The following is a 22,995-nucleotide window of genomic DNA, read 5'->3' on the forward strand; positions in this document are numbered from 1 at the left end:
GTCTTCAACAACTCTGTTATGGTGGTACAATTATTATTTCCATTTCTCAGATGCGGAAGCCACTTTCACAACGTAAGGATTTTATCCCAAGACCATTCTACTCCAGAGCCTGTGAACTCTTGCTGTTACTGTCAGATTTTTATAGGGATTTTCAGTAAGAAATCATTATGCCCATATAATATTTCAACAGTAAATGTGTAACTGAAAAAACTATTACATGAATTTCTCTTTTGTAAGTCTAATACTCATATAATAGTCAATTAATAACATTAATAGTCAATTAATAACTTGCAAACCAACAACTGTTAAAGTGTTTGAAAGACACTGCACTACACCATTTGGTTTCCCAGCATGCTATTCTGCAACTTGAGAAACTGAGGTGTTAACTGCAGCAAGAGGAACACGATCTTGTACTCAATCAAAATAATTTATATTTATACCCTTTTAAAAGTGTTCCTTTTCCTACCAATGCACTTAGAGTATGTTAAGATTATTTTACTTTTCATCAGTAGCATATAACATTTATAGAGCCCTAAAATGAAACAAGCACAGTGTTACATAAAACAATGAATAAAGCTCTGAATTAGCCCCAAAGGAGCTAGTTAGGGGCTGATTACTGCTATTGAAATTATGGTTGGAACCAGTAACTGAGCATTGACTATCTTCTACACGCTTTGTTAGGGATTTTACATATTTTTTTTTTCCACTTAGCATAGCTTGCAATCTGACTTTCTCTATGGGTTATGAAGTAATCACAGTGTTTTTCCCCCTCCCATCTGTAATCCCAGGGTATAGGAAAATTCCACCACATAGTAGGCATCCAAAAGATTTGGACGAATTTCAAAATTGCTGAACTTCTATGACAGGCTTCAACAAATGAGTAACAGTAACTGAGGGAATATAGCTCTTGCTCATGATACAGAAGGACAGTTTTTTTATCAGTGGATGTTCTTCTTGAAGAACTTTTTAAAGAGGAGATTTCCTTGCATAAATCACCTTGTGATTTCTGACCTTTCACTCTTCTGAAAAGTGTATTTCTTTCATCACTCCAAATTGACTTGACTTTACTAGCATTTTGTCCATAATTTTCACATTATTTTGAAGCAATGGAGAGATTATCTTGATTATATAAATGAGAAGACTAACACAGAGACCATGAGATTTACCCCTAAGCCTCCTCACATACTGGAGACAGAATAATTTTCTAATCATTATATAGTGCTCTCTAAATGAAAAAGGACATAACATGGCAAATGCAAGCATATTTACTAATTCTGGTTGTAGGGTAACTCACTCTCATTTTAATCCTTCTTACTTTCTAAAATGGCACATAATGAAAATAAACATAAATGTTTGGTAGCTATAATTCTTCCTCAATTACTCTATTTATTCCTATTAACCAAGCAACAGCAAAAATAAACTATGACAAAATGAAGACAAATAAAATATTCTTGGAAATTCTGGAATACCTCTGTAGTTGAAGGATGAATTGTGCGAAGGTGGTTGTATTCTGTGTACCTCCTAAGAGGTTTGTATTTTTGTGAGCATTTAACTTGCTTTCATTATAAAATAAAACATAATTTCTGATAATTCCTAAAAAGATATTTCATCTGTGGAGGTCTAAGAAAAATCTTAATAAAAGTAACAGATTTTTATTTTGCTGGTTTCAGTGTCCTTGACTTATTTATTAGCAGTATGACAGTCTGGTTACCTTTTGAATGTTTTAAAGAAAGATTGCTATTTGTGCATCCAAAGTAAGTTACCTCAAATTACATGCCTTCCAAGAGAGGCTTCTATGTAATTTTCTTTGTAACTTGCTTCCTTTTGTAAAAGAAGTGAAAGGAAATACTGAGTACATACTATTCACTGCAGCCATCCTTTGAGAAGAAAAATTCTTAGGCTACCTGACAGTTTTCTTCCTAACACTGAGCAAGGGACACCAAAGAAGGAACTTTGTTTCAAACGTATGGGAAAAAAGAAAAACTTCATGTCACGTCAACTTTTCAGTTATCAAAATTATTAATATATTTGTAATTCCTAAAGATCTTATTCCATTTATTTCTTATTATTAAGATAAACATTATTGTGAGACATTTCTGGCATGGTAAAAATATCGTGTAATTTGAGATCAGAATACTCTGTTCCGTTCAATTTCCACTTTAATTTAGTAAATATCTTTACATACCCTCTATGCACTAGAAAGCAATATGAATAAAACGTGGATCCACTAGTAAATAGCTCTCTGGGTAACAGAGTATTCACATGTTTTAAATACAGAAAAAATATTACAATCAACCTGTCCCTTGTAGGCTTCATTTTTATATATGGTGCTCTTGGAGCCCATGAGAAAGAAAACTTACTTAGAAGGAGGGAAAGATAATACCTAAGCCAAATCTAAAAAAAAAAAAAAAAAAAGTCACATGTTATCTTGGAGACGACTTCATCTCTCTAAATGTCAGCTCTAAAATTAAGGAAGTAATAATTATTTCAGCAATTTATTGTGAAGACTGAATGAATCAATGATGATAACCTCCTGAAATTAATGTCTTCTCTTTATAAGGCACTCTCCTAAGTGTTTAACATTTATATCTCCAGTCCTAACAGTCTTCAAAGTTAGGTAAGATTGCTCATTTTATAGACAATGGAACTGACATCTAAGTTATTATTCTTACATTATAGTTCATATTTTTATTACGTATATACTGCATGTTATATTTGGGATTTGAGGCTGCAATTGAATTAAATGGTTGAAGTTGACCAAATACAATTTGAAAACATAAGTGTGTACTTCAGGTATGAGCAAATTTACTGATCCAAAACCATATGCAAGTTCAAATTAACAAACCAGTACGCATACTCTTTTACCTTCAGGATTTGCTCATGCTATTCTCTGTGCCTTGAATACACACCCACTCTTGACTTTGCTGCATTTGATGAACACCTTTCAGGACCGAGTTTAAATTTCACTTTCTCAGCTCAACTTTCCCTCCCTGCTAGGCTATCTATTAGGTTTTCTAGCTACTGGCTCCCATAGTACAGTCTCACTACTCCCTCAGCACTTCATTGTAATTTGCTTGCTTAATTGTCTTTCTTTCTTACTAGGCGGTAAGTTCCCCAAAGGCTAGTATCATTCCTATCTTGTTCATCACTGTATCCTTTGCACCCAGACATTGCTTAGTACCTAGTCACTTGAATGTATGTTCACAGTTAGAGTTGGAAACTAAAGCTGCCAGGGACCAAGCAATTCATGTTACTGTTTGCTGGGGATGGGAGGCTAGCAAGGAGGCAAGAGGAAGTGGTGGTGACATGGTGGACTAGAGAGATCCTCCCCAGTCCTATTTGCTTCTGTTGATTATTCCGTATTTATATGATCTGGGGGGAAACAGCAGTAATAATTAACTATGGTGCCAATGCTACTACAAGTAGCATTACAAGTAGTAGATTACAAGTAGTAATCTGCTTACAAAGCAGATTAAGAAAATAATAAGAAAAAAACAGTAATTAGAAGGCACTAACTAAAATGCACTGGTTGTTATATGATAAGCCATACAAGCATTTATTAAACTATTTTCAAGGAGCCAGCTTTCTGTTTTGTAGATCATCTTTATTTTTGCTTTTATGTTCTATTTCATTATTTTTCTATTATTTTCATTTCCTTTCTTGTACTTTTTTAGAATTTACCACCACTACCACTACCACCGCCACACCCATCCCCACTCCATTTGCTCTCTTTCTAGCTCCTTAAGATAGATATGGCTTTATCTTTCCTGTTATACACACTTAACACAATAAATTTCCACATAAAAATGACTTTGGCTGCATTTCATAGGTTGTCAGAAGTTTTCATTCAGGTCTAAATATTGTGTACTTCCTATTGTGATGACCTCTTTAACCCATAAATCATTTATAAATGAGTTTTTAATAAATTCCCAGACAAAAATTGGTTGTTATTGTCTCATTTTTATAATATTTTAATTTTTTATTTCTAATTTAGTTATGTAGTAGAAAAAAGTACAGTCACATACACTCATTTGGAAATATATATGTAATCGTTCTGACCTAGTGCATGGTCAATTTTGATAAATGTTACACAAGTGTATGAAAGGTTGTACTCACTCTATATTAGGGGAATACAGGAAATTTTTGATTTAACTAAATCAATCTAATGAATCTTATTCAAATAAAAACCTTACTAATTTGGGGTAAAGCTGCGTTGCAACATATATACAGTTTATGAATGCTATATCTTTTAAGACATTTATTCTTTTCTTCATTATTTTTCTATTTTATTAATACTTTTCCACCCAAAATTCTACTTAATGTTACATATTAATACCACTACATTAACTTTCTTATAGTTAGTGTTTGCATTGCCTATCTTTTTTCAACCACGTTATTTTCAAACTTTCTGCTAAGGTCATTCTTTTCTAGATATCATACAGCTGTTTATAGTATTTATTTATTTATTTTATTATTATTATTTTAAGATTTTTATTTATTTGACAGAGAGACACAGCAAGAGAGGGAACATAAGCAGGGGGAGTGGGAGAGGGAGAAGCAGGCTTCCCCCTGAGCAGGAAGCCTGATGCGGGGCTCCATCCCAGGACCCTGGGATCATGACCTGAGCCGAAGGCAGATGCTTAACAACTGAGCCACCCAGGTGCCCCAATAATATTTATTTTAAATCAATACCAGTCACATATGTTTCCATACACAAATTTAATAAATGTAAATTATTGTGGTTAATTATATATTCGGATGTGTTTCTACTATCCATCTTATTTTTCCTGTTTACTCTGCTTTTTCTTTGCTTCTCTCTCTTTTGAGTTTTAGTTTTGCTTTCCTGTTGACACTGGATTATTTTCTCCACATCTACCTCTTTTTGTTTCTATGATTGTTTGAAAGTTACAGATTGTATTTCTATATTTTTTGTGATTAGTTTTAAATTTTTGACATCAATATTTTTTTAATGTTTAATGTTTTTAAAAACATACTCTCAAGTTACTAAGTACTCCCTTCGCCTCCCAACTTGGAAGACCCTTAGGACACTTAACTACCCACTATACTCCCCCACCTCCTCCTCAAATGCCTTCCTTGTCAATATTATATAAAATTTTATTTCTGTTTTTATTTTTAACATCCCAAAATAAGTTTTATTATTACTTTACACTCACTTATTATATTTTGCACCATATTCTGCTGGTTTCTTCACTCATTATTGTTTGTTGACTCTCTCTTTTATTCCAGGTTCCTTTCATTCATACTAAAGAATAGCTCATTTTTAGTAGTTCTCTATAATAACAAGGTGAATAATAAGCCACCTTAGATTTAAAATGCCTGAAAAGTATTTTATTAATGTCCTTTGTTAAAGGAGTAATAAGTTTCTTTATCTTAGACCTTTAAAAATATTGTGCCCTTTGTTTCTCACATCTATTAATGCTGATGAGAAGTGTGGGGTCTATTTAATTGTCATTTGGTTTTAAAGTGATCTTTTTTTTTTTTTATCATTTTCTAGAAGTTCTGATTCTTTTGTGTTCCTCAGTATCTCACATTATTGTAACCATGGGTGTAGGAGAGGGACTTAAATTTTTCCTTTCTTTTTGGAAAATTCTCTAATATAACTGCTTTAAGACTGCTTTTGCTAATCTCTATTTCAGGGACTCTTTTTATGTATACTGGAGCCTCTAAGCTTCTTAACTTCTCCATTATACTTTTCCTTTATATCTTTTTATTATACTCATTGAATTTTTTTTTTTAGTTCACCAATTACATCTGTGTCTATATCCACTTCAGAATCTAACTTTTTGTTGATAATTTAATTTCACTGAATATTTCTAATTAACTATTTTTCATACCAAACTCATTATTGGTTTTTTTATACATCATTTTATCTTATTTTCATGGCTATCGTTTTATGCTTATTTACTTAAAAGGCCTGATTATGGTATTATTTGTGGTTCATTAGGAAACAGTCATCGCCTTTGAGCTGAGTCTTGATTATCACTGGGAGCATTAGCTCTTCTAATGTAGTTTTGAACTTTTCATTTGACTTATTCTAGGTGGAATTTTTCTGTTGTTGCACTTGCTCTCTTGTTTCTTATATCAAATATGTAGTGACATCTACCCAGCAACACCTTTCTCTCTCCCTCTCCCCAGCTACACAACCAGGTTTTTTACTGGAAGCCCAGAGCTCCAGTCTCCAGGCAATACTTAGATATATCACAGAAGCAAGTTACTGTGCCACTGGGCACATGCTTAAACCACTGGGGCACAGCTGTCTCTGCTTCCCTCTGCAGCTTCATATAAGGCCCAGCCCTGCAAAGTAGTTGTACCTACTTTTTTAACTTTCTACCAGGGGTAGGTGAGTCTTGTTTTCTACCTCTCATAATGTTTTGGGTACTTAGTACCCTACACCAGTAAAATTCCCCGGCAGCTCCTATTTATGCAGAGCCTAGCAGAGAGAGGTCCAAGTCCTTGTTCACTGTTGAATGTTTCTACACTTCTGGCCCCAAGAGGTATTTACATTCCTTTTTACTTCAGCTATTAACTTTTATTGTGTGCTTATTATATTTCATTTATCATTATACTTTGGAGTGAAATGGGTGGTTTAAATCTTAACTCATGCCTCTTACAAGTGATCCATATTGCTACAATATCACTGCTTGCTACTACTTTATACTTCTATTCATCAAATATATTTGTGGAAGTACATGTTTTTAAGTTGTTAAAACTCAAAACAATAAAACTACATAAATATTCTAAACTATAAGCGGCTCATAGTAGTATATATATTGGACTTGTAAAAAACAAATTTGGAAAAAAAAAGTTGTAGCAAATAATCTTAACAAGTATATAATTTTGGTAAATTTCAAAGCTACTACCCCCAAATCTCACAAACATATTTTTATGTTTTTAAGATCTAGATGGTAATAAATAGCTTTAAATAAACTAAAATATTGTGATGAAAATCATCTAGCAGTTTAGCTAATCCTACAGTTTTATTATCAATCATTGTGCCAGCACTGAGTATTTTTAATAGATTTCTAAAGCTTTTTGGAGAAGAATGTCAGATATTTAGTGACTTATTTTCTATTAACTACTGCATTAAGACCAAAAGGAGAGACACAAATCAAGCTTTAACAGATATTACTTGTATTTGTGTCCCTGAGAGCAACACTTCACCAGGGTACAAACTATTGATTTTATTAATGGGTAATGTATATTATTCAAGTACATCTTATTTCTCCCATAAATAATTACTATTTTTTTGTACAAATAGTATTCAGAAGCTACTAGTAATACTGGTAATAAATAGGAGAGGTATAGAGAAATTTTATTCAAAGACAATTCAAGTTTGGGACAAAGAGGAAAGTGTGAGATATCATTAATCTCATAACTATTCTCTAATCCATACTCTATTTATAAATGACTTGCAAAAGGGATTAACCATAAATATTGATTATTATACATTATCATGGTAGTTTATCTTCATTTTAGATTAGCTACATTAACCGATAGATTTTATTGACCACTTTGCCAAATTGTATCATAAATGTGCTAGACTCAATCCTAAATTTACTTACAGACCAGCTATCATCAAATTAGGGTTAGGCTCTCCAAATTAAAATAAAACTTTAGATATAATCTTAAGCTTCAGGGCCCTTCATAGAATAGGCCCCTTTCAAGGCTCTGTATTTAAATTTTATAGTAGTGCTTTTTTGTAATTTTTCATAGAAGGAACCCAAAGTTTATCATCTTAGGCCCTACAAACCCTGGGTCCTGGAACTACAATAATCCTTCACTGGCCAGAAAAATAAAATAATAAATAAAATAAAATAAAAGCTTTTTAGTAATATGCATAAACAAAACATCTAAGCCACATGCACTCATCTCAACAACCTATTTTTATATAGTTGCTTCATACCGCACAAAAGCCTAATTTTGTGAGTTGTGAGGTACAGTGACTGAGGTAAATGTTGCTTACCCAACAAAGTCTAATATTGTGAACTTGCAAGCCAGAAAACCTAGGTTTAGAGTGAGTTTGCATTGGTGACTTATAACAATATCTGGGGCAAGTAAGAGTTTGTGAAATGATGGAAATTAAAGCACTAGCTTTGAATTCTAGATCTACCTTTATTAGATGTGAATTTGGGGAATTTAATTTCATGGAGCCCCTTGTTGCAAAGAATGGACATAATCACATTTACCTGAAGGGTTATTCTCAAGATTAGTCAAGTTCTAAGTGAAGTACCTGCCACTGTCCAGTGCAACGGAAGTTTGTTTAATGTTAACTATTCTTTAATCACTTTGATTCTTAGTTTCCTCGTGTCTGAAATGGGAAAAACATTACCTAGTTTACATGTCTCAAGGGTGGTGTATCAACATTTTAAAGTGAGATATCACAAAAATGCATTGAAGTGCTATACAATTATCGTGTACTTTTGCAATTCTACATTTTCCCCTGCCTGATCCTTTCCTTTGTACAAAGGTCTAATCACCTCCAAAACCAAGTGACAAAAATTAACGAAGATTGAATTATCAGTCCAGAGATGCTAATAGCATAAATGCAGTACGTATTATTAAGTTTGCTACAAAATTTTAGTTGTTGGCTTGTATTATTTCTTAAGAGGTGTTGTAGTTTCTCAGGACCTGTAGTTCAGAAACAGACTATAACAACACTTAATTCTAATCAATTCTCAATCAATGTTGGTTTGATTAACTGAATCCTTACCTAGTGGGAACTTATTACACTGGAGGTTCATACAAGTCAGTCTACCTGGGCTAATCCTGGTTTGTGCCTGCTGCACTGAATTAATTATTAATAATGTCCTTGCTCACTCTCTAAAGTATCTCAGTCATTTTACCTTACTTATAAAGCAATCAACATAATGCACAGAGTATATCCAGTCTCACAGTTTATGTACATTTTTTGGATAATGGCTTTAATTTGAGAATTACACTTATTCTTTTTCTTTGTCTCTACTTTTCTATTTGATAGACAAATTGTACCATAAAAATACATTGCCTGAGAGAGAACATGCAATACTCTATTATATATTAATATACATATTTCTATATTCTCCTCACTTATGCTTGTAGAAGGCAGAAGTTGAAGGCTTTTAGTGACCTCCATGTTCAAAATGAAGACATGATAGAAATAATATTTGTCCTATTAAATCACAATTAACTCGAGTAATCATGTTCCTCCTTCATTCACAATTCTCCAAAATATTTACTGTACTATTCAAGCAAAATATAAACATTGATGCAATTTAAATAATTGTAAGGTATCTCTTAATGCAGGCTTATAACATCTGGCTGTTTGAATTGCATGACTATATTTTTTATTGTATTATAGGCACTGATCAATTTGATTTGAATTGTGTCTAGCCAGTAAAACACAGAAATAAAAACAAATAGTATATGATGGTGTATAGTATATGATTCTGAGACAAGAACTGGGTTATATCAAATGAAAGCTGACATAGAAAACCTGCTGAGAGATACAGTTAAAAAAAATCTAAAAAGTAATTCTGTTCTCAGTGAGTCACGTGATTTAGTCTAGAATTCCATTTATCGGTTCCATTCTTTACTAGAAGTATAAAAACAAAACTAAAAGTGCAGCGTCAAGAAGTATACACCTCATAAAATAGTATATTTAATAGGTATTAAGATAATCTCATAGAATGTTGATTGTGAAAACCAAATAATGTTTTTAGATAACAATTCCATAATCTAATGTAGCTCTAAAAATTCATAACTGAGGCAGCAACTTTAAGTAGTAATCCTATGGCCCTCATTCATCTTAACATTTAAAGTCAAACTTCAGAACCTTGAACTTTTAATTTTAGCTTCTTTAACTTGCCTCCACAACTAGTTAACATCAGCAGAAGGGAAATGATTTAACATGCAGCTAAATATGTACTTATAGTTTATTTTTCAAACTTTAGAAAAAGAGTAGAACGATGTGTTCTCAGTTCATTCTCCTTTTCTGACAATTCATTAGTTAAATCTGAGAAACAATGAAAGTCCTCTTGGTCTATACATGTGATAAATGTAATGATTTATTAAAAATTCAATTACATACTCAAGCACGTTTCAAGATAAAAATTTTAATGGCCACATTTGTGTAGAAAAATTTTAAAACCCTCTTGAGATTGAAAAGAGAATCCATACCAAACAATTATTTTCAAGTTATTTTATTGAGGCAATATTGTTATACCTGATTAAACTAGGAAAAACTGTCTCCTAGAGAGTCAGAATCACCCTATAGCCCATTTGTTCCATAGGCACACAAAAATGTCTGAAGCAAGGTCACTGCAGATGTGGGGATAGCAAAGGACTGAATAATAATGACAAGACAGAAAAACAACAACAAAAAAGCAGCTGGTCTCCTGATTCTACTGCAGGCTATTTTGTGTGATATATTTGTTTTCTATTATGATCTCCATGTTCCATATGCCCATGTTCAAATAGAAAAGTAAAAGGTATGGATTTAACCAATAATGGCAAACTATGAAGTTGATATTTTAAAAATCACTTTTAAATTACAGGAAAAGCAATTCTGAAAAATACCATACTATTTTAGTCTGCTTTCCTAACCTTTTCTTAATTTGGTTGAAAATAGATTTGTATTTCTTTAAAGGTCAAAAATCAATCATTGTTTTATCAAACAACCAAAATAAATAAAATTATTTGCATCATATTCTGCTTCAACTTAAGTATCAATAATTTAGTAGTTTGAAATAATAATGGTATTTTGGATATTGTGCTTTCTCTTTTCACTGGCAATCAACTAATATGCTGTTTGTCTTTCACTTATCTTCATAACAACACTGACAGTTGGATAAGTTTAAGTAAACCACTCACTGACTTATGAATAACAAAACCTTATAAGGTATCTTGCCCTAAGAGGTCAACTTAAAAAAAGAGCGCTTTTCCTCACAGTTTCATTACAAGACAAATTTATGATTTGACAGATATATTTGAAGTCACTGTTTTATAAAGTATAATTGAAATATAAAAATAAGATACATTCATTTTTTTAAACTCTACAATTCACTTACAATGCATTTAATGCCATCCTAAACTATGCTATGCCTTAAATTAAAAAACAAAGCAAAGCGCACACATACACACAGCAAAACAAAACAAACGAACAAAAAACTGCTTTGGGAAGGGGCGGAAAGAGTTCATTAAAATCAAGTGAGGGTTGAAAAAGGGGGACTTCTGCAAGACGGTAGAATAGAAAGATCCTGAACTCACCTCCTCCCAGGTGCACACCAAATCTAAAGTTACATATAAATTATTTCCCTCTGGTAAAGATTAAAATACTAGATGAACTTATTTTCCACAACAAAGGGTAAAAAGACCATATTGAGACAGGTAGAAGAAGTGATATGTTCTCAACAAAAAAACCTACTGCTGGGGCAGCAACACACAATAGGGAGGGATCTCACCAGTACAGTGCTTCCCCCAGAAGAGTGAAAGGTTGATGTCCCAAATCAAGTACCCCAACACCTGGGATGTGCACTGGAGAGATGAACCCCCAAAACATCTAAATTAGAAAACCAGAGGGGTTAAAATCCAAGGGACCTAAAATGATATAGAAAATTGAGATTTCTCCTTTAAAGGACTCACTTGAAGTCCCACTAACCCTGAAACCCAATGAAAAAAAACAGCAGTCTGAAATGCACGTCTACCATAGGTGAAGAGATTCATTTACTAATCTAAAAGCACCTGTTGGAGAAACAGAGTATAGTGGAAACTCTCCCCGGAGATGAAGGCATTGGCAGAAGGAGAAAAGAGAGAAAAAGAGGCAAATAATTTATTTGAAGAAATACTGGCTGAAGAGTTCCCCAAAAGACATTTAGGTCCAAGAAGCCCAGAGACTTCCAATTCAGATAAACCCAAAGAGAGCCACACCAAGAAACATTATAATTAAAACATGAAAAGTTAAAGATAAATAGAGAATCTTAAAAGTAGCAAGAAAAAAAAAATCAAATTGCTACATACAAGGAAAATCCCATAAGGCCATTTCTCAGCAGAAACTTTGCAGGCCAAAAAGAAGTGACATGAAATTCAAAGTGACAAAAAGAAAAACTTCTAACCAAGAATACTCTACCCAGCAAGGTTATCATTCAGAATTGAGAGAGAGAGAGAGAGAGAGAGATAGTTTTCCATACAAACAAAAGCTAAAAAACCCAGCATTATTAAACTAGCCTTATAAGAAATGTTAAAGGAACTTCTTCAAGCTAAAAAGAAATGACACTAACTAATAACAGGAAAACATACAAAAGTAAAAATCTCACTGGGAAAGGTAAATATATTAAAGATAGTAGAGTGATCCCTTATATATCTACTATGGTTAAAATATTAAAGTAGTAAAATTTTAAAAATACAATAATTAATACACAAAAATATGTAAAATGTGACAATAAAAATTTAAAATGTGCTGGGAAAGTAAAAATGTAGAGTTTTGGAATGTGTCAAATTTACTTTGATATCAACTTAAAACAATTGTAATATACACAGGGTGATATATGTGAACATTAAAATAACCACAAATCAAAAATGTAGAATAAATACACAAAAGGAAATGAGAAAGTAATCTAAACATAACATTAAAGGAAATCAACAAACCACAAAGGAGAGAAAGAGTAGAAAAAAGATACAGAGAGGAAATACATAAACAACCTAAAAAAATAATAAAATCAATAGCAATAAGTACATACCTATCATAAACACTTTAAATGTAAGTGGACTAAATTCTCCAATCAAAAGACATGAAGTGGATGACTGGGTAAAAAACGAGACACAGCTTTATATTGCCTATGAGAGACTCACTTCAGAAGTAAGGACACATGGACTGAAAGTATAAAAAAAGATATTCCAAGTAAATAAAAAGAAAGCTGGTATAGCTATAGTCATATCAGAAAAAAAAAAAAAAAGACTTTATAACAAAGACTGTAATAAAAGACAAAGAGGGGTACTACACAATAAGAAAGGGGTCAATCCAGCAAAAAGACATAACATTCATAAATATATATGCATCCAACAGAGAAGCACGAAAATATGTAAAGCAAGCATTAACAGTCCGAATAAGAGAGATCTGCAGCAATAAAATAACAGTAGCATACTTTAACACTCCACTTACATCAATAGATAGATCATCTAAACAGAAAAATAGTAAGGAAACATCAGTCTTCATGATACATTAGACCAGATGGACTTAATAGATAGATATCTATAAAACATTACATCCAACAGCAGCACAATACACATTCTTCTCATATGTACACAGGACATTCTCCAGGATGCATCAAGCTAGGCACAAAATAAGTCTCAATAAATTAAAGAAGACTGAAATTATATCAAGCATCTTTTTGAACCACAATGGTATGAAACTAGAAATCAATTACAAGAAGAAAACTAGAAAAAATACAAATACATGGAAATTAAACAATATGATACCAAAAAACTACTGGGTCATAGAAAAAACAAGGAGAAATTTTTAAAAAATACCTAGAGCAAATGAAAAAAGAAATACAGCATACCAAAATCTACAAGATGCCTCAAAAGTGGTTCTAAGAAGGAAGTTCACGACCATACAGGACTACCTCAAGAAACAAGAAAAATCTCTGACAATTTTTATGTCTAAAGAAATTACAAAAATAAGAACAAACAAAGCCCAAAGTTATTAGGAAGAAGGAAATGATAAAGATCAGAGTAGTAGTAAATGAAATAGAAACTAAAAAAAGGCAATAGAAAAGATCGGTGAAACTAGATCTGATTTTTTAAAAAGATGGACAAAACTGACAAGGCTTTATTTAGACTCACCAAAGATAGAGATAAATAAAATCAGAAATGAAAGAGAAGTTTTCAACTGATGCCACAGAAACAAAGATCATGAGAGACTACTTTGAAAACTGTATGCCAACAAAACAGACAAACTAGAAGAAAAGGATACATTCATAGAAACTTATAAACTTCTAAGACTGAATCATGAAGAAACAGAAAATCTGCATAGACCAATTAATAGAAAGGAGATTGAGTCAGAAATCAGAAATCTCCCCAAAAAAACAAAAGTCCAGGACCAGATGGCTTAATTGGTTAATCCTACAAAACATGCAAAGCTTTAATACATATTTTCCCTAATCTCTTCCCACAAAATTGAAGAGAAGAAAAAAGGCTTCCAAATTCATTTTAGGAGATGGCCATTACGCTGATACCCAAACCAGACAAGGATATACACAAAGAAAACATTACAGGTTGTTATCCATGATGAGCATAGGTGCAAATATCCTTAACAAAATACTGGCAAATTGAATTCAACTATACATTGAAAGGATCATGTACCTGATCAAGTGGGATTTATTCAAGAAATGCAAGGATGGTTCCACATCCACAAATCAATCAATGAAATACATCACATTAACAAACTAAAAAATAAAACTCATATAATCACCTCAATAAATGCAAATTATCTGATAAAATTCTGTATCCATTTAGGAAAAAAAACTCTCAACAAAGTCAGTATAGAAGGAATGTACCTCAGCATAATAAAGATCGTATATGACAAGCCCATAGATAACATCATACTGAATCATGTAAACATGAAAGCTTTTCCTCTAAGACCAGGAACAAGGCAAGATGTTCACTCTCCCCACTTTTATCAAACTTAGTATTGGAAATCCAATCCACAACAATCAAGCAAGAAAGATAAATAGAAAGTATCCAAACTGGAAAGAAAGAAGTAGAACTGCTACTATTTGCAGAATATTTGATACTATATATAGAAAACACTAAAGATTCCAACAAAAAACTGTTAGAACTAATAAATGAATTCAATAAAGTTCCAAGATACAAAATCAATATAGAAAAATCTGTTGTTTATATAAACAACAAATTATCAGAAAAAGAAATGACAAAAAACAGTCCTATTCACAATCCCACCAAAAAGAATAATACCTAAAAATATATTTAACCAAGGAGGTGAAATACCTGTACATTGAAAACTGTAAGACATTAATGAAAGAAATTGAAGAAGACACAAACAGAAAGATATTCCTTGTTCATGGATTGGAAGAATATTGTTAAAATGTCCATATTACCCAAAACAATCTAGAGACTCAATACAATCTCTGTCAAAACTCCAATGGTATTTTTTATAAAACTAGAATAATTCTAAAATTAATACAAAACCACAAAAGACTTCAAATAGCAAAACAATCTTAAGAAATAAGTACAAAGCCGGAAGTATCACACTCCTTGATTTTAAACTATACTACAAAGCTATAGCAATCAAAATACAATGATATTGGGATGAAACCAGACACACACATCAACAGAACATAATAGAGAGCCCCAAAATAAACCCACACATATAAAGTCAATTAATCTATGACAAAGGAGGTAAAAATATACAATGGGAAAGAGACCGTCTCTTCAATAAAAGGTACTGGGAAAATGGGACAGCTACATGCAAAAAAATGAAACTGGACCATTTTCTTATACCATATTAAAAATAAACTCAAAATGGATTAAATACTTGAATGCAAGACCTAAAACCATAAAACCCCTACAAGAAAATATAGGTGGCAAGCTCTTAGCCATTAGTATTCATGATGCATTTTTAGATTTGACTCTAAAGACAAAGGAAACAAAAGCAAAAATAAAGTAAATGAATGGGCAAATGGAACTACATCCAACTAAAAAGTTGCATAGACAAAATAATCAACAAAATGAAAAAAAAAACCTACCTAGTGGGAGAAGATATTTGTAAATCATACATCCAATAAGGGATTAATATCCAAAATATATAAAGAACACATTATATAAAGAATATACATTAAGTTCTTTAACTCAATAACAACAACAACAACAAAAACCCAAACAATCCAGTTAAATAAATAAGCAGAGGATCTGAATAGACATTTTTTTTCCAAAGAAGACATTCAGATGGCCAAAAAGCATATGAAAAGATGTTCAATATCACTAATCATGAATAAAATGAAAATCAACCACAATGAGATATCACCTTACTAATGTCAGAATGGCCTTATCAAAAAGAGAAAAAAAATAACAAGTATCAGCAAAGAGGTGTAGAAAAGGTAATCTTGCACACTATTAGTGGGGATATAAATTGGTGCAGCCACTGTGAAAAACATTATGGAGGTTCCTCAAAAAACTAAAAAATAGAGTTACCATATGATCAAGCAAATCAACTATTGAGTATCCAAAGAAAATTAAAATACTAATGCAAAAAGATACGCACCCTTATGTTCATTGCAATATTATTTATAACAGCCAAGATATGGAAACAACCTATGTGTCCATCAACAGGTTGGTGTAGAAGAAACTGTAACATGTATATACAATGGAATACTACTTAGGCATACAAAAGAATGAAATCTTGTTATTTGCTACAACATGGATGGACCGTGAGAGTATTATATCAAGTTAAATAAGTGTGATGGAGAAAGACATACACCACATGATTTCACTTACATGTGGAATCTAAAAAAAACAGAACAAACAATGAAACAAAACCCAGACTTATAGATACAGAGAAGAGACTAACGGTTGCCAGAGCAAAGGGGTGCTGAGTAGGGGATAGGTAAAGGGGATCAAGAATAAAAACTTCTAGTTATAAAATAAATAAGTCATTGGGATGTAATGTACAGCATGGGGAATATAGTCAATAATATTGCATTAACTTTGTATGGTGACAGGTGGTAACTAGACTTATAATTATCATTTCACAATGTATGGAAATGCTGAATCACTATGTTGCACACCTGAAACTATTGTAATAATGTTTGTCAATTATACTTCAATTTAAATCAACAAGTGAGATTTCTCAGAGGAATGGTGTCTATCATCCAGATCACCGACAAAGTAATATTGTTATTTTAACTCATTTTGTTTTGAAATGCAGTGTTAGTTCATACACATATTGTATGCCCTTTCAGTTACTGCATCCTTGCAAGCTATAATGAAGAAGCAATGAGTCCCCAAAGAAAGATGAAGAATTCAAGTTAATCTTCTCCATCAAGTAAGGATTTTCCCAGGTTGTAAAAATCATACCTTACAATGGTCAGGTAAGCCTAATGCAATTTAGAATTTGGTAAGAAAAGAAATGAAATCCAATTATTTATTGCAACAACTCACAACATCAAATTGTTTCTATTCTCTCATTCCTAGGAGCCCTTGCTTAGAATTAACTTGTCAGAAAGCAGAGAAGGAATAACCTTGATTTATTACTAAGAGCAAAGTGAGACTTAATCTTGAGGGATGTTACAGGAAGGATCCTAAAAGGAAAGAATACATTGTGTTTGAGCTGACAAAACCAGATAGGGAAGTCATTAAGTAAAAATCTACTGTTGACAGGCATTTAATTTGGCCTTCTAGCCAACTGGACCACAAGGACTATACAATCTTACTGTAACCTTGATATAAGTTGATCATTTAAATGATACATAGGAAATAACCTGGTAGTTGACTCCAGAGGGAACACGAGAGAGCATAAGATGTCCCAGAGTATCAGTCACTGACAAAGTATTCATAAAAGAGAAAGCTATGAATCAAACTTGTGTGATTAAATGCTTTCATTTTATTATAAATTTGTATCCAAATAACACATTTGTTCCTATTCTAAAAGTTTATAAAATTTAATTTTAAAGAATATTATTTAGTGTAAGCGTTTTTGAAAATTCTCTAACCTCTATTACTAAAAGAAAAAAAATCACAAAATAATGCTGATGTATTACTTCAAGATGTAAAGGTTAAAGAGAATTTCAGGAAAAAGAATCAGTTAGGCAAGATAGCCTTTTTATAATGGGGTCCCCTTGGCGCACTTCAATGTATAGTTAACGAATAATTTTTTTTTCAGACCCTCTAATTTATGTAAATTTCACTTAATATTTTAATGACTTCCTGGGATTTCAATTAATTTGATATAGGGTTTTATGAAGTTTAATTTTTGTAGCCCTTGTTGAATAAAAATATTATTTATGGCATAAAACATGTTAGTTGTGTATTATGTTAAAAATGTTGGCTATCAAAAGAGCACCAAGAATTAAAGTTACTTTAAGGTTATTGTACTTTAGGGGTGGGCAAAAAACAAAACAAAACAAAACAAAAACAAACCAATATGTACAGCTTACATACCTCGGTAGCAAACTGCTGCAATCCACCAATATTAATTGGTCCCTCTTCAGTGGCATACAAATTGCATCCACCTACACAAAGATCAGAAGTTGGACATACCATTCCACAGGTCAGACCAAGAGGGTTGTCAGAAAAAATCATCTTAGCAGCTCCGTAATAGTTCTACAAAAATAAAGTAAAATAAAATTTTATTATGCAGCTATTCACCTTAAACATTCAAAATATGACCCAATTTTTTATTAGGTAATTGAGTTGGAAGATTAAGATATGTATAAGAGAGGTTACAATAATGTTTACCATTAGAAAGCTTCAAGTAGTAACTAGTAGAGTAACTGACATACAGGAATATTCAATATATGGTATATTAATAAATGAACAATTAATCAATTCTGGAAAATTGAAATTTAAAGTATAAATGTTCTGTAAATATTCTTCTTTCACAAGGCATTAACTATACCCTGACAAGAATTATTCTTTTCATTTTTAACAAAGGTAAGTTAGGTAGATTGAAAAAACTTAAAATTTTAAATCTTAAAACATTAAAAAACAATCAAACAAAAAGGTTAAACTCAAGTTATCCTCCATTTAACAAAATTAAAAGCATCTAGGACCTTCTTTCCCTTTTTTTCATCTGGCTTGTCCAGAGAGACTATATATATATATATATGTATATATATATATGTATATATATATGTATATATATATATATATATATATAGTCTATATATATAGACTATATATATATATATATGTATGTATATCTCCACACACACACACACACATATATATAACTCTGTGTTGATTATCATCTTTCCATTACATACTATTAACCAAAGGTGCAGATAAAACTCATTATACAGCACCCCTGGATGAGACCTTGACATGCTCACCTCTCATTACTTCCTTCTACATATTTGATTATTAAAGAATAACTTAAAACCCTACTCATTTTATCAAGAGTTTTTAGAACCAAACTTGTTCATACATTGTACAATTTTATCATTGTTGACTAAGAATGAATAACTTGAATATTTGGGGAATAATTTTTTCTCTAATTGAAAGTAAGAACTGGACCTAACCAGTATTCCTCAAAACTGTCAAGTACATCAAAAATAAGGATAATTTTGAGAAAATACAAAACTCAAGAAAACCCTAAGGAAATGTAACAACTAAACGTCATATGCTATTCTGGACAGGATCTTAGATAAGGAAAAAAAGGCATTATGTAAAAACTAAGGAAATCTGAAGAAAGCCTAGACTTTACTTAGTAATAATACAAAAATAATGTTTCATTAATTGTAATAAATGCGCTACAATAATATCAGATATTAATAGAGAAAATAATGTGCAGGTCTACATAGGGATTCTTTTTACTACCTTCACAACTTTCCTGTAAATACAAAACTGCTATAAAAAATGTTTTAAAGAAGAGATGGTAGAATGCAGTTAATGGTACGAAACTAACGTATTTATTTCTCCTTTAGCTTTTGTTTACAATACTTTTGAAGGTGTTTGAAAACACACCCATTGCTTCCATGACTGACCTCAATCATAAATATAAATTCCTAGAGACTACAGACTATTGATAATAAACAACAAAAATAACCTTAACTATTTCTTGACTCTTTAGTACATTACCAGCAGTTTGCCAGACCTTTATTTAATCTTTATCATCAATCATCTTATATAAAATATCCAGCACCCAATCAAAAATTTCTAAGCATAAGACCAGACAGAATTAAATGCCTGATAATCAGTGAAAAAAATGAATCAATCAAGTGGACCCACAGGTCTGATACAGAAATTGGAGTTGGCAGAAAAAGACTTGAAAATAATCCTCATGAAAATTTAGAAAAAGAACAAACAAAATAGATGAAACAATTCAAAATATAACCAGAATACTGTGATCTATTTAAAAAGAATCAAACTGGCATTCTATTACTGAATAAAACATTTAAAAATAGATCTTAATGCATGGTTTTAATAGTATTCATGGTGGTTTAACAGTATTTGTCTTATTCATTGTGTCTCCTTAGCAACCAACAGTAATGTCTAACACATAAGAATGGTTCTTCATTACATATTTTCTGAATACCTAATAGGAATGTGTTATTAAATTCAACTTATAAATAAGGAAACTGGGGTAGGAAGGATAAATAATTTGCCAAAGGATCATAGAGCATATAAAGTGGCAGCACCAGGATTCAAAGCCATACATATGACCACATACTCATAAGGACCAGGATACACTCTAACACTAAAGAATACTGTTCAATACTGAATAGGTTATAAAATTTAGTTACATCATTATTTTTCAAATACAATATGTATCTTGATGTAAAACACACACAGTTCTTTTCAGTATAAATTGGAGAGCATGTAGCTAGCTCTTTAATTACACTTTTTATTTTATTGGATGATTTTTAAAAAAGATTTTATTTACTTATTTGTCAGAGAGAGAGAGAGCACAAGCAGGGGGAGCAGCAGGCAGAGGGAGAAGCAGGCTACCCACTGAGCAGGGAGCCCCATGTGGGACTTGATCCCAGGACCTTGGGATCATGACCTAAGCAGGAGGCCAATGCTTAACCAACTGAGACACCCAGGCATCCTATTAGATGATTTTTTTGTATATTTCCCTTAGTTTTGATCTTTCCATCAATTCAATGAAAAGTTATTATAAGGTAAAAGTCTTTTTATCTTAACTCAAGATTAATCTCTTCCCTTCTTCAAATTTGGTCCTATTTGTCATTGACTTTGTGAAAGTCTTTGTTAGTGTCACTGATAAAGGACAACAGTAAAGCACTATGTTGTCAAAGTATACTTTTCAAAAGTTAACACAGGATTCCCTTACACATAGAGAAGGAGCATGTATCAAAGATTTTACTTGACTCATTAGTGTATAAGGAATCATTAAGATCGTAAAGGTGATTCAAGGAGCATTTGAGGCTGACATGGCTTAAATGCTGAATTCTACAAAGTATTTAACAATCTATGCCAATTCTTCACAAACACTTCCAAAATATACATATGAAATTTATCTCAGGAATGTAGGATTGTTTTTTCATCCCCTAAATCAATTAATATAGTACACTGCATCAAAAGAATAAAGGACAAAAATCAGACGATCATTTCAAAAAATGCAGAAAAGTATTTGGCAAAATCCAATACCTCTCATGATAAAAATTCACAACAGACCACAAATGGAAAGCCATTAATTTGTTTTAGAGGTTAATAAAGGACATCTATTTAAAAACCGCAACTAACATCTTACTTTATGCTGAAAACTGAAAGCTTTCTCCTTAGCTTCAGGAACAATACAGCGATGCACATCTATCCAGCACAGTACTGTAGGTTTTATCCAAGTAATGTGGCAAACAAAAGAAGTAAAAGCAATTCAAATTGGAAAGTAATAAGTAAAACTATTTCTACTTATAGATGAAGTGATCTTGTATATAGAAAATTCCAAAATCCACTAAAAATTTTATATGTCAACTTGACTGTGCCATGGGGTGCCCACATTAAACATTATTTTTGGGTGGATACATGATGACATTTCCATATGAGATTAGTATTTAAATTGGTGGACTCACCAAAGTAGATTGCCTTCCCCAATTATCACTCAACTAGGTGGATATCAGTCAACCCACTAAGGACCTGAATAGCATAAGAAAAGGTGACAGGAAGAAAATTTGTCCCTTTTGGAGCCTGTCTGGTTGAGTTGGGATATATATATATATATATATATATATATATATATATATATATATATATATATATATATATTCTGTTTCTATGCAGAACCCTGACTAATACAGCACTAATAATGAGTGTAGCCAGCATGGGGGCATAAGATCAATCAATATACAATAGTCAAATTATTTCTACACACAATGTATAAAACAATGAACAAAACAAAAATGAAATAAAAAAATAATTCTAAGAGGATCAAAATACAAACTAGACTACATTTATACAAATGTGTAAAACATATGTTCTAAAAACAGACCATTACTGAATGAAACTTAAGAAGACCTAGATAAATGGAAAGACAGCTTGTGATTCTGAATTAGAAGGCTGATTATTAGGATAACGATACTTCCCAAATTTATCTACAGCTTCAGTGCAATCCCTATCAATATCATAGCAGATTTCTTTGCAAAAATTGGCATACTGACTCTAAAATTCATACTAAAAACTAAGAGACCCAGAACCAGAATAGGCAAAATAGCTGTGAAAAATAAGAACAAAGATGGAAGAACCACATTTCCTGATGTCAAAACTTATTATGAAGTTACAGTAATCAAGACAGTGTGGTACCGGCATAATAACACACATCAGACCAATAAAACAGAATTGACAGTCTAGATGGAGCCCTCATTTTTATGTTCAATTGGTTTTCTGGCAAGAGTTCCAAGACAATTCTATAAAGAAAGAATATTCTCCTTAAGAAATGATGTGGTGACTAAATGTCCATAAGCAAAAGGATTGAGTTGATCTCTATTTCACAGCATACATAAAAATTAACTAACAATAGATTATAGATCTAAATGTTAGAGATAAATCTATAAAACTCTTAGATGACAACATAGGAATAAATTTTCAAGACCTTGGATTAGACAATGGGTTTTAGCCATAACAACAAAAGCACAAGCAACAACACACACACACACACAAAAAAAAAACAGATGAACTGGATTTCATCAGAATTAAAAACTTCTGAGCTACAAAGAACACCATGAAGAAAGTTAAAAGGCAACCCACAGAACAGGGAAAAATCATATATGGTAAGAAATTTTCATCTAAAATATATGAAGGAGACTTCTA

The 22,995-nt window shown here is 31.9% G+C and overlaps 1 protein-coding gene across 2 annotated transcripts in view; it reads right to left on the minus strand.

Moving 5' to 3' along the window:
* The window catches only part of DPYD (dihydropyrimidine dehydrogenase), a 793,664-nt gene that overhangs the window by 561,275 nt on the left and 209,394 nt on the right, over positions 1 to 22,995 (minus strand). For both annotated transcript variants that reach the window (XM_045801716.2, XM_045801717.2), the window contains one exon: positions 18,172 to 18,333. In XM_045801716.2, coding sequence (XP_045657672.2) covers positions 18,172 to 18,333 — 162 coding nt within the window. The remainder of the gene's footprint in view (positions 1 to 18,171; positions 18,334 to 22,995) is intronic.

The sequence above is a fragment of the Ursus americanus genome, chromosome 12, assembly GCF_024610735.1.
Source record: "Ursus americanus isolate L20-20 chromosome 12, mUrsAme1.1.p, whole genome shotgun sequence".
NCBI classification, from domain to species: Eukaryota; Metazoa; Chordata; class Mammalia; order Carnivora; family Ursidae; genus Ursus; species Ursus americanus.